The sequence below is a fragment of the Panthera leo genome, chromosome B1, assembly GCF_018350215.1.
Source record: "Panthera leo isolate Ple1 chromosome B1, P.leo_Ple1_pat1.1, whole genome shotgun sequence".
Lineage (NCBI taxonomy): Eukaryota > Metazoa > Chordata > Mammalia > Carnivora > Felidae > Panthera > Panthera leo.
In genome coordinates this window covers 109,587,428-109,601,260 of record NC_056682.1, presented here as the reverse complement: position 1 = coordinate 109,601,260, position 13,833 = coordinate 109,587,428, and the positions used below count along the sequence as shown (strand labels likewise).

The 13,833-nt window shown below is 35.1% G+C and overlaps 1 protein-coding gene across 8 annotated transcripts in view; it reads right to left on the bottom strand.

Annotated features, from left to right (window-relative positions):
• Positions 1-13,833, bottom strand: part of CAMK2D (calcium/calmodulin dependent protein kinase II delta) — a 317,423-nt gene that overhangs the window by 78,291 nt on the left and 225,299 nt on the right. For 4 of the 8 annotated variants that reach the window (XM_042935652.1, XM_042935654.1, XM_042935658.1 and 1 more), the window contains exons 5-6: positions 11,606-11,671; positions 8,430-8,502 (exon numbers count right to left, since the gene is read on the bottom strand). In XM_042935652.1, coding sequence (XP_042791586.1) covers positions 8,430-8,502; positions 11,606-11,671 — 139 coding nt within the window. Of the gene's footprint in view, positions 1-7,408; positions 7,482-8,429; positions 8,503-11,605; positions 11,672-13,833 lie in introns of those variants that run through there. The other 4 variants (XM_042935660.1, XM_042935653.1, XM_042935655.1 and 1 more) reach the window with 2 other exon arrangements.

Sequence of the window (13,833 nt, the reverse complement as noted above, 5' to 3'; positions counted from 1 at the left end):
AAAATGCCAGCGCCATCAGTAAGTAAGCTTTTAAAATATTTAATGTGCTTTTATTCTTATCACTAGATCAAAAACGTTTCTTGGCAGTGCTGTGTGCATTATGCCCTTAAACACCAAGTATCTGCCAATTCAGAAGAAATGGAACACCTTAGAATTTTATCATGCATGGCCTCTGAATGACTGGGGCAAATATTCATACCTAGAGATGACCTAGAAGACCTCTCTATAGGGCCTCATGAGTCATCCAGGGAAATAATCCATCTGGATCAGTGTTTCACCTTCTACCCATGAAGACTGTTCAGCTGCAGTTATGTACAGGAAAAGGCAGGGCTCTTTCAAGGTTACTGTGTAGATTTAAAAATTAATAGCACTAAAATGGCCTCATGTTTGTACATATCTTTTAGGCAAACCTAAAATATTGAATTATGGAATGCAAACTATAAAATCAGGATGCTTATTGATTTTATTAAAGGATTCTTTGCTTTCATAAAATTCTTTGCTTTCATCACAAGATTGCTTCTAATGACCAGCTTCAATGAAACATTAGAAATAGCACACAGATTTGAACTATATACAACTCTCTGGAATATATCCAAAATTTGAATAATCCTGTTACCATGTTCTACTATTTATATAGCTTCCAACTTAAAAAATATGTTGTACTACAAAAGTTTGTTGGCAAGTAGGTTAGTTCAAATTCTGAACACCGACAGAAAGGAAGATAATTTGTGACTATATTTCATAAAAGCTAAAATGGTAGAATCTTACAGCTAATTAGTGGCTGCTTCCTTAAAAAGGATCACCACTACACTCTTATCTGCTACTATTCGACTATTTTGATTTTGTAAAGCAAAGGAGAAAGGTGAAATCAGAAACACAGATTTTCCAATGTACAGATGAACATGAGAGAAATGGGCAACATGATGACCTAGAAAAAAGATGAAGATCTAGGTTTATGTCCTGTGTGGACATGGGTAACTCACAGTCTTAGAGCTAATGAGTCCCTTCAACTTTCAAATGCACATCACATTTGCAATGAATGTTTATAACTTGGAGGATGTCTATATTCCTAAATTTAATGCAATCTATTATGCTAATCTTTATATATTGAGATTATCTCTAAATTCCTATAATGCGATCACTTTTTAGGTCGGTTTTTAAATAGATTCTACTGATGTTCTCACACACAGGTTCCTTCCCCACCCAATTGCTTCCTAATGATGCAGGATTTTCCATGACATCTGGTCTTAGTGTCAACAACCATTTATAGCATATCAGCTGTAATGAGCAGCAACTGTTGGCAAGTTTTGTTTTCTACTTCCATATGGATGCAGAGGCAACTTTGTTAGTTGTGATTTGAGATTTTCTTGAATCTGTTCAAATATCTAAGTACCTAGGCAAGTTGCTGGAATCACTTTTAGGACAGAGACTGGCATAGGAGATAAAATGACTCAAACTCCTCAGTGTCTAAATGAGGTAGAGACATCAAAAAAGATGGAGGACTTGAAGCCAGCTTTCTGACTGCTTCTTTTAAAGATGTCAGACTGAGGGAATTCCTCCAATGGATTAAAAATGGGTAAGTTTTATACCATTGGTATAGACAGTCCACTAAGTAGCTAGTTGCAAAAGAATCTGAAATACTCAAAAATATTTACTACCCATATCCAAATAAGACAAGGGGGAGAACTTATGAGACATATTTTCAATCTTGCTTCTCAAAAATCTCACAAACATATGAGAATTTCTAAATTAGTGTGATCTTTATGAAGGAACTGATTTGGCAAAAGTGGTGACCATTTTCAGCATCAGTCATATCACAGCCAATAAATCTAGCCAATAAAACTCAAATACTAGGACTATACATGTGCAGCAACATCATGTGTGCTTTACTTATTTTTTATAACTCTTTCCTTTATGAATATTATAAAAACAGCTAGTTATTAGTTTCATTATTCCATTATTATTTAATTCTTACATTTCTTTGCATATTAGTTTTCAGGAACTGAAATTGTCTTTTTAGATTTCTTTCCTCTATTGAAGTGTATCAATTATTTCAACATGAAGATAAGCATTCTGTGCTTTGGTGTGTTTTCAGTCACTTTTCCTTTGCCAAAGAAGGTGTGAACAAAGCTCCTAGAAATAAACTAAGTGAAAGTTTGCATGAATTGCAAAGCTTGAATACCAATCTCACTCATGAACATGGTAGAAGTTCTTTTGTGCACATGGTACAAGTGACTTTTGTTTTTATTTTTATATGGAATGGATGCCTGAATTTATGTATTTAGCACAGGGAGTTTTCAGCTGACACATGTTCTGTAAGTCTGTGATTAGGAAGTATTATTTGTACCACCATGCATATATGGAGCAAGTTCCTTAGAATTGTCTGTTTTCCATTCCTGTTTTTTTTTTATTTACTTCTACATCATTAGCACATATTTTCAGGTAGACTGAAAGAAGTGAGGGTGACCACAGTGGGACTGTTTCAATCACCTACTGTTTCTCTATGGCTTGACACACAGTTGTCAGGTTCAATAAAGAGACACCAGAATGACTAATGAATTATGGAATTTATCACTTACATAGTTTCTAAAGCACCTCGACATACATTATACACAAATGATAAGTTTGTTAAACTTGTATTTAAGTATGCTTCTGAGAAAAGTGGAATAATTGTGATTTTATAATTATTCAAAACAGACATTCACAATTTGATATATCTTTTGCTAAAGAGGATTTATTACATGTCATGGTCCTCCAGAAAATTAATTTCTTTCTTTTCTGGTTTGAAATTTAATTTTATTCCTATAAAAGTTTTCAAGTGCCCCCAAATCTCCAGAATTATTACCTTCATTAAAAACCTATTCTATACCTCTCTCTCTTCTTCCCTCTCTTTCTCCATCCATTGACCTAATGACTTTTCCATTAAATAACATTGTTTTTCAGGAGGTAGCTCATTCTCTGCTAAGGCAGTTTACAGGTGTCGATGTGCTGCTAAGAGATTATTGTGTGTATATGAAGTCTTCTAACCAGATTGGTGTTCATGAAGTAGTTTGGTAACCATTTCTGCTGTACTTTGAACTGAAGAAATCTTACCACTTTGTGTGAAATACAGTTATATGATAAAACGCAGCTATAGAGCTGCCTCCTTTGACTTCTGTTAACTGATTCACAGAAACTGTACTCTTCAGGCTCTTAAATGAGAGAACACATCTGGTTTGATATCCCTCTACTTCTTGTGACCTCAAGAGCTGTGATTTGTTACTGCGACCTTTTTAACCTAATGCTTTTCAGGGTGCACTATTCATGTGATGTATATCCTTCTTTCTGGGAGGAACAGCCCTGATACATATTTTAAAATGATCTTTATTCAGTGGCCTATAGGTTCTATCCACATAAGGTTTGTTCTTAGTTTGCTCTGTAATTTATGCCCGGAGTTATGACAGTGCCTCAGCAGGTACTCAAGACATGTTTGATGAATGTTTGTTCCTCTCTCTTTATACCTGACTTTTCAATCCTCAGTTCACAAACACTCAACACTGAGTTATAGCAATCCATTCTTTGTAAACAGTCTATTTTTAGGTACTTCAAACTGATTGTCTGATGTGGCCTAAATTACATGTGGCAAATGCATATCGTTCTTCTCTATGCCTCATTTTCCCAAGGCTGGGACCAATGCCACTTTACTGATTTCCTGAATAAGAAATTTATACTTCGGACACCAATCTATTGGCAAATTATATTGTCCCCCTCCACTCCATATTATATCTTAAAAAGTAACTTATTCTCTTATTCCTAATGATACAGATTTTGTGTAGTTCTGGAACATCCATAGGCAGGATCATTTTAATCATTTGATTCACAAATCTTATAATCATTTCCCAATTCTTACTGTTGCCAGTGAAATTACTTTCCCATCATCATTTGACCTATTTTTCGGCCTCTGTAAAGTTTTTGATTTATCCAACTAACGAATTGAGAAATGGTAGCAATTAAGTATGCAGACACTGGAAACAAAATGCTTGGGCACAAATCATATCTCACTAGCTGAGTGACCATGAGTAAGTTCTTACACTAGTGGTTGCTAAAGCTCTCTTTACGCAACATGGGGAATATCAAAGTGCCTTCTTCATAAAGCTCTTAAGATTCATATGATATCATAGTATAGGGTACATGGTAAATGCCCGATAAATGGCAGCTATTATCATTTTTATTACTAACATCTCACCTTGATCCAAATTCTCCCAAAGATGAGAATCATATTCAACTATAGTACCATAATTATGTCACCACTGGTAGATATTCCTTAATATTGCTTAGGTTTGACACTGGCTGCACATTAGACAAGAGGCTTGTGTATCCACTGGATACTGTCTGGCTCTGACTGATGTGCTTCCTTTATGCTAATATCCCACCACATGGAACCTTATTCTACTGCTTGTTTGAGGACATCCCCTAATTGTCTGCTATGCCTCAGCCTTGTCTCTAGGTCCTTATAATTTTCCATCTGGTGGATTCCACTGTCTAAGAAGCTCCCAAGAGTGGCAGTTATTCAGATAATGATCTTTATGTTATGACCGTATCAAAGAGGATATACTTATCCTCTTTATTCAATATTAACTAACATCCACAAAAATTATTTTATTCAATGATGCTTTTTATATTGTAAATGTGCTTTTCATTGAGTTTCATTCATTCCTAAATTGAAAGCATATGCCACAAGTATTTACTAGGTATGAAGTCCTATATTAGGTACTGTGAAGTATTACAGGTAGTATTATAAGTAGGTATTATAGGTATTACAGTAATATAGCTATTGTTCTAGGATGGGCTTACAAACAAATTGTACAGTACTCATATGCTTGTAGGTGCCTTTAATAAGGATGGAAAACAGAACACTTTCTGTGTTTTTCTCTCACTGATATGGACAAATTAAACTGTGCATCAAACATCTGTATTATATACGAATTAACAAATGAATCAAGATATGGAAACAAAAATATATGACCTAAGAATAGGAGGGCAAATTTTTGTTTAAAGCCTGATAATAAAAATTTTACCTATCTCTTTCATTTTATATATTGGCAAATATACTATTACAAGCAGTATACTTAGCAGATAAAGTATACGTGTAGATATAAAAGACATAAAATCAGAGATTTAGCACACTCAGGGTGTGTGTATAAACTTCCTCTAATATATTCTTTTATTATGTTATGAACTCTCATATCATGTTATGAAATGGCCTACTGAAACATGCCCTGAAAACTAGACTCAACTGAAATCTATTCAAGTCAGGAATTTGCCAGAAACCAAGATAATCACAAAAATTATAACAAGCTCTACACAAAGCATATTCCTATCCTCTCCCAAAATCAAAATAAGGATGGAGAACAAAAACATTTTGTTGGGTGATGTGCAGGTTATTTCCTTTGGTATCAGGCCTCCCTAAAAATCACCTGCCTGAATTTTTCATTTTTTTTCATCTTTATTTCTGACAGAGAGCAGGAGCAGGGGAGGAACAGAGAGAAAGGGAGACACAGAATGCGAAGCAGGCTCCAGGCTCTGAGCTGTTAGCACAGAGCCCGACGCGGGGCTTGAACCCATGAACCACGAGATCATGACCTCAGGCGAAGTCGGATGCTCAGCCAACTGAGCCACCCAGGTGCCCCCTGCCTGAGTTTTTAACTAGTGAATTTAACTCCTATGTCAGAAAATATATTTTTGCACAGCCCACAACCTAGACCCACTGCCATCTCTGATGAAAGCTCCAGTCTTTGAAGAGCTCAGCTGAGTTGGAACACTTACAGAAGCCCAATATCATGACCCCACAAGATAGATTTTAAGGTCATGTAAGAGAATTAACATTTTTTCAATCTTGGCTTTTAGAGTATACTTATAATTACATAACATGGAGTAAAATATTTCAAATGATAATGTATTAAATTGAGTATCTGATAAAATTGTACAAATAAATGTGTATGCTCATGTATATTCACTTAGGATAGTAGTACAGTGAGAGCTCGGAGTAGTAACAAAACGGGGACTTTCTCTACATGTCTGGTAGGGAATTCTTGAGGTGATTGCCAAAGATATGAATTTTCAAAGGAACATATTGTTTTTCCTTAATCCTGATGGGTACATTTGGTAAAGCGTTAGCAGATGCACACAGTCCCATCTTGGCTCTCCAAAAGAAAATACCCTTAACCATACCTTTGCTTTTGACATTTAAAGCTCTCAGACTCAAATTGAAATCGAAGGAAGATCTGAGAGACTAAGGTGATACTTTGCTTACACATCACATCTTCAAGTAACTTGTTGTGGATCCTTAGAGATATATTCTTCCAGAGCATACTAAATGAATGGTAACTACGGATTTACCAATTTATCATAACTAGGGAAGTCTGCAAGTGAGAAACCAGCCCAGGTCCTCCCACTGAACACACACAGTTGACATTCTACATTACTTGGCCACATTTGTACTAATGCCTGGAAGTGGCTGAGGCTTGAAACAAAGAATGACAACCACATAGTGCTCACAATTTGCTATTTTGCCCACCCAGTGCTTTCACTTAAATTTATAGGCCTTCACTAGATCCCTGAAATTCCATAAGTGAAACTAGAGTGCTGAGAGAAGGGGACAGAGATTGGATGAAAGAGAAGCCTTCCCCTGAACTGTTTAATTTCTAAGTGATCTGAACATTTCTCATCCTCAATGGTATCAGAAACTGAGTGAAGTCTTAAAAGTATGAGTCCATATACAGGTTACATAAATATTATTTGACATTAAATCTGCTTGACCTTTTTCCTATCTGTTGTAAAAGGCACTAGTATCTTAGTACTTAGGAATGTAAATAAACAAGGAGCCAGGAAGCCTCAATGTCCTCAGAATTCCTGGAACTACTATTGAGGGAAAGAGACTTCAGAGCCCAAAACGGAGGTCCTTTAGCACCAATAACTTGGGCCAAAAACATATTCAATGACTTTATCTCTACTCTCTTTATAATTTTCATAACTATTTACATTATATTAGGTATACACAGTATGACTCTAAAATAGTATGTTTGATCAATGTCCACAGAATGAGTTCAGACTGAAGAAGAGACCATCAATCGTACTCAAAGTCACATTAAGTGCTATATTCTTAGGAGGAAAGAAATATAGTAACCTACTTATTGTTAATGGTAGGACATTATTTCTCGGGATGAAATGGGATTTATGTAAGTCTCAAGTGTGTATCAGAGAAGAGATGAAATAAGTGAGACTGTGGTAAGGGAATGCGTTTTCGTAATGTGTTGGAATGAGTCCACACAACTTTCTTGCTCATATTTTTGCCTTTACAGGCATAATTGCAGCTGAACAGTCATTAGGAATTGTGTGGTGGTTTATCTTCTCCAACAGCATTACTCACCTTCAGGTCCCGATGGACTACGCCCATCTGATGGCAGTGTAGCACAGCCTCCAGGATCTGCTGAATGCAATGACTGCATGCAAACACCAGGGGGCGTGTGTTAGTTCCAAGCTTACACTCACTGTCTGTATACCCTCAGAGAGACTGGGTTACAGTGCAAAACCAGCAGACAACTGGGTTGTATTTTACCACCTTCAGTAATGTAAACATATTGCTCAAGTAGAGTGACTACTACCTCAGCGCAATCAGGATCTTGCCAGATGTGAGAGAAAATGTGGATCCACGTGTTTGAGGACAAAAACCTTCTTAAAAATATTTTAATTCAGGAGCTCATTTCCTAGTTCTAAATTCTTATAGGAAAAGAACTGGAATGCAAGTCAAATTTTTATAGCTGTCGTGGTCCACCTCCACCCCATATAAAAAAACTGCTTCCTTATTCCCTCCCATTTTTCAGTATCATTCCAAAGGCTGTCACATTAGCAGTCAAGGCACCATTAAGGTGAAATTAGGATACATAATGAATTTTTGATAAATCATTAACTTCTTGTGCTTTAATTTAGCTGGCAATTATTACCTCTTGCCTGAGGGTTCATCAGACTCAAATGGAGCAATGTGTAGCCAGTTGTTTTGCTACAGCAACCCATGGTCTCAGAACAGAAGTGGTGTTTAAATCTACAGGCGGACATACATCACAGGCCAAGTTTATCTCCAGGTGAATGCTGGACATTTCAGGAAAGCCTGCCCCCAAACCGCCTCTGGTAGTTTACTGCTTGGAAACTTAACAGGTTGTGTTTTTAATACTGTCCTTTCCTTTCTGCTATGATGTATATTTAGCCTGTAGATGAGCAAACTGAAAGAGGCATCATGCATTATCATTTCATCATGTAGTCATTTTAGGGAAAAATTGGGAAAGGCAAGGGAACCATTTTAAATACCCACCCTCTGCCCTTTCCCCAGAAATAAAACAAACAAACAAAAAAAAACCTCCTTTGATTCAGATTTATGGACTCCATATACTGACCTTCAGGTCCCTGTGAACTATGCCATTTAGGTGACAATGATTTACACTTTCTAGAATCTGCTGTATACAATGACTGTAAAGATACAAGGGCAGAATGGAAGGGAGAACATTTTAAAGGTACATAATCACATTGAATACAAAATAAAATGAAAGTTAAAACGAAACAAACAAACAAACAAAAATTATATTTTCACAACATATTTTTAGCTTTACATTGGAATTTAATAACGCTGAATAAAGCTAATTCTGGTTCTAACAAAAATGACATCCAACATAGAGTTTGTGACATGTTCAGACAAAACAATTTGAGCTGTGTGTTTTTTTCATTGCAAGTGTACATATTAAATCACTTGTATATAGAAGTCAAAATTTCCATATTCAAGGAGAAAAATTCATAAATATTCCCATAATGCTCTGGGAAATTCCTTTAGCAATATAAAATTTATGAGTATTTCTCATACACATCTAAACTGTTTAAAATCTGAGGTCACAATTAAACATAGGTGTTGAAACAAGAGGGTAAACACAGATGAAGTGGCAGGTGAAACGAGGGTTAAAAAAATGGAGGGACACATTTATCATTTTGACTTAGAACTGGTGCTTCTCGTAGAATATTTAAGAGGAAAACCAATGCAAGTCTCAATAACAGAGGGAAAATTTCAAGTAAACCCACGACATAAAATAAATCCCTCTTCAGGAGAGGCATACTCTGGAGAAGGGCTAGGAACTTACGGAAAAAAAAAAACAAAAAAACAACTTTTTAATACCCTGGAACACTAGTAATTGTTAGATACATTTCCATACACCTCAGTGAAGGAAAACTTTTGCTTATACAATGTCAAAAAGTACAATTTATACTATTCTTATTAAAGGCTCGCTGATGTCAAACAGATTGCTAATTAAAGGGGATAAATCATTGATTGGCACCTGTAAGGTCCCATGAACTGTCATCTGACATAAAATAATAGAGATCACACTGATGTATTTTGTACAAATTTACTGTGCAATTCAAATACAGGTTATGTATAGAGCTATATTCATTAACAAACATTTTAATAAGGACATTTCAACCACTTAATGTACAAAATAATATTACTTCAAAGTAAATCCTTGAATTATAAAAAGTAATCGCCATCTGATTTCTTACAATGTGAATGTAAAAAAAACATGACTGTGGTTATGATTTTCCAATGCTAACTCTATAAAGAGTACCATTAAAGGGGCTAAACATCGTTTACTTTTTGACTATATAGGTTATTTGAGTGTGTGTTGGTAATTATTTTTTAAATCTTATGAATTTTTTCCCTTCACTTTGTATTACTTTTTAGAAATATTTCACTTTCTCTTCAACCATAGGTGTAAGTCATCAGGTTTAATGAATAATGCAAAATAAAGAAGTAAACAATAATTCAAATTAAATGAATTACATCATTTTTTGCTAGTGAGAATGGATTCAATTCTTAAGTTCTTGAGGACTAGTAAGGAAAGACTTTTTCTTTATGTTTGTACGTGGGAAGATTTGTTCCTTCTCCTTGATTTTGTTGTAGGACCTATCCTAAAAATTAACTTATAGTGAATTCCAAAACTTAATAGAAACATGCATATAAAATGATCCAACTTATAGGGTCTACCCTGTTATCTGTAGGGTTCTTCAATAGTGAAAACAGTTTCTATTTTAATTCCAACCAATATCTTTCAAACATAATAACCTGTTTTACATAACTTTAAATAGCAAAATAAATGTAATTCCCTAACTTGTTTACTACCTTAGTTAAAATTACTACTCTCTTTGGGCAAGTGGGCAAATAGCTAATTGCAAGGCTGCTCTGAAGCCTCTTTTCAGGGGCCGAATGTAAGAAATGGGATAAACTGAGCAAGTGGTGATTCACTCATCATAGTATAAGGGGCATGGAAGTTTCTATTTGACTTTGGCAGTAAAAATTCCATTAAAAAATTAGCATGTAGTCATGTACAGATAAGGTTCACAGAATGTCATAAACTGGCATTAAACCAAGAAGATTAATTAGAGATTTGCAAGTGAGCCTGTGTATGCATGTGCTGCTTTGAAGGGATGGGGAGGGAATCGGCTATCAGCTGACTATCTGCTGAGGGCAGGCTACTGTGGGATTAGTAAGTGTTAGGAAGCTCTGAAAGCATTAGAGAATGGGGGCAGACAATAAGTAACTGAATTTTCAGAATATCTCATTTACATGGCTAATACAGAGTCAATTGCTCAAGGCTAGAGTTTTCAAAATAAGTGCCAACTACTGAATATGTGTAAAGAAACACCAAGGAAAACTAACATGATACAGTCTAAGTAGTACCTAGGCAAGCAAATTAATGTTACTTCAAAAAGGTTGCCTTTGTGCAGCCTAGGAAGTTTCAAATGAGAGAAAATGTACAGTATAGCCACTGTTAAAGATGACGACAATTAACAAGATTGGGAAATATTGAACCCTCTGAAATACCTGAATAAATATTTTTCATATGAGAGTTCCAAAAGCTATCCTGGAATTTCCAAAGAGTTAAACAGCTAATAAATGCTTTAAGGAGACCACTTGGGCTTTTGTAGTCTATTTTTTTTTATGCTCTCTGATTAGACATGGGCTGTTCAGTGGAATGGTCTATGATGATGGAAATGTTCTATATCTGCTATCTTCAACTGGTAGTCACTAGCACTTAAGGCTATTAAGCATTCAAAATGTAGCTAGTACAACTGAGAAACTAAATTTTTTATTTAACTTTAATTTTGATGGATTGAAATTAAAATAGCCATGTGACACTAGGGACTACCATCATGGGCAGCTCAGGATCTAGAGACTAGAAGATCTTAATCTTTTATCTCTTAACTTTGCTAAAAGAGTACATCTCTTTAGCAGAAGTCATTCCCAGTACAGTGTATATTTTATTATTCATTTTTAAAAGACTAACTGTAGATGCTAGATAATAACAACATTTAGACCAGATTCTAATTTTTTTTCCCCAAACCAATTATTTTGGAAACATTAAGAGAGACAAATAGCAATTAAGAGGGACTCATTTATGAGAAGAAGTCCCAGATGGTTTTATGAGAGTCTCATAAATACTAAGGGTTATGATATATTTATAAAGAGATATATTGAGCAAGTGTCATTTGAATGTTGAGTCTTGTATCTTGCTCAGGGCAAGTCACTTACCTGGCATCAGCTTCACTGTAATATTCTCTCGCCACTATGTCTTCAAACAGTTCACCTCCAGTAACTCTGTAAAGATAATCAAGATATTGTCATTAAAAATAATAATAAGCATCAATAGACTTGCACCATGCTCATATAGAATTTTTTTCAGATTGTTTTGAAAATTATCAAAACAAAGGATTTTAAGACACTACATTACAGTTTTCATAACAATCTATACTAATCTAAACATTTCCATCTTTTCTACATATCTTTGTATCACTAGATCCTGAGGACACAATTTTCTGTATACCAAAACCATATTCAGAGATATCTCTTCCACAGATAATCTCTATGAAACTCTTCATTTTAATTCTCCCAATATTAACTAAGGTCTGATGAAGTGTGGTGAACAGTGTAAAAATATTTTCTGAACAATAAGAGAAGACAATTACTATTCAAGGCTATAGAGTATGCATTTGTAGTCTGCATCTCTCTGAACGGGCTTGCTTTTTAGACTGCAGTACACATGACTTTATGGGCTAGAGGTGGCCTTCTAAAATACATATTGCTTTTGGGCTGAGTGCTAGATTTTCTTTGTAAAGCACCCCAATTCCCTTTATGTTCCATGTATTTGCCAGTCAACACAGACTTAGGGATTTTGGCAACTTGATCTCTTGCCAACTAAGAAGTCATATCTGTCAGCCATCTTTAAGTGAAGAGTTTCCCATAACTCAGCAACTGGATTTAGTTACTCTACAAAGTACATTCAAACCAATGCTCTGTATATACATAAATGTAACTATCTTTCGGATCCATTTCTTCTCCAGGTCCAAAAGACTGTTGTTCTGGGGCTAGAATTCCCTAACCAGTGATTTTCTGGCTTAGGCTCCCCCCTCAAATATATGTTTTTAATGTGATTTTTTTTTTAGCAAATTTTAAAAATATGGAAGTGTACCAAGTACCCCCTTGTCCCTCAACCCCAATTCCACCCTCTGGAAAAAAACTAATTTTAACTTTATGTATATCCTTTCAATTTTCTGTGTATCTTTAAATATACTTGTCCCCTTGCAAACACAAAGAAAACATTTTTTTTTCCTCACAAAAGTAGAATCATGCAATATAGGTAAATTATTAGGCTACTTCTGTTTTTTCATTTCACTTAAGGTCATGGGCACCATTTTGTGTAAGAAGTCTTTTCCCTATTTAATAAATAGACATATGCATATGTGTGTATGAGTCCAGGCCAACTGCCTTCCAAAGTGGTTGTTACCCACCCCTACGCAAACATCATGAAGGTACCGACAGTTTTTTCCCAATTAAAAAAAAAAGTTAGAAAAAGTTATCTCACGTTAATATTTCTTGATTATTAGTGACATGAACCATTTTCTCACGTATCAGCCATTTCCTAATCTATTAGGATATGGCTTGATTTTAAATTTCAACTTTGGAGTTTAACCTTGTAATAGATAACATTTGGTTACCATGTGCTACACAGTGTACTAAGCATATTAACTCATAAATCCTTGTAATTATTGTCTGCGATGGGGACAAGTATATTTAAAGATACACAGAAAATACACTAGCTCAGTTTACTGATGAGAAAATGAAGGTACAGAGAAGTAACTTGCCCAAGATTATACAGATATAAGTGGCACAGGCGGGCCATCCATTCCATAGTTCCTGCTCTCAATCACCACACAACATAGCCATTCCAATAATTATACTGTCAATCTTTCCAGAAGTTTAGAAGGCATGAGTGATTTGAAAAAGCACTGGGTAAAGTTATAAATCTTGGTGTGTACATTATGGAAGGAGAAATAAATTTGCTCTTCAGATAGCTCTTTTTTCCTTCTGGTTTTCACTTGCTTTAATAAGTTCTGAAATAACACCAAATGATAACATGTTCCAGAGATCACTAGTTATTATTTTCTTTTGGATTTTCCTTTCCTAAAGGAAAAGATATAATACTAAAGACTGTTAACATGTCTGAAAGCTTATGCAACTTTGACTCCTCTCCATTGCATTCTGGATATTTATAAGTCCTTTAATGCTAGAGTCACTATTTTCAGTCCTATTGTTTTTACAAATAAAATGTGCATCTAAAATTATTTAAAGCTTCATATGGGCTTGTTCTGAAAACCATGGTTACATGTACATGTGATTTCATTTAATACCTCACCTAGGTTTTTTTCCCCAGTTAGAATTACAATAATGCAATCACATAAATTATAATACAAAATAATTAA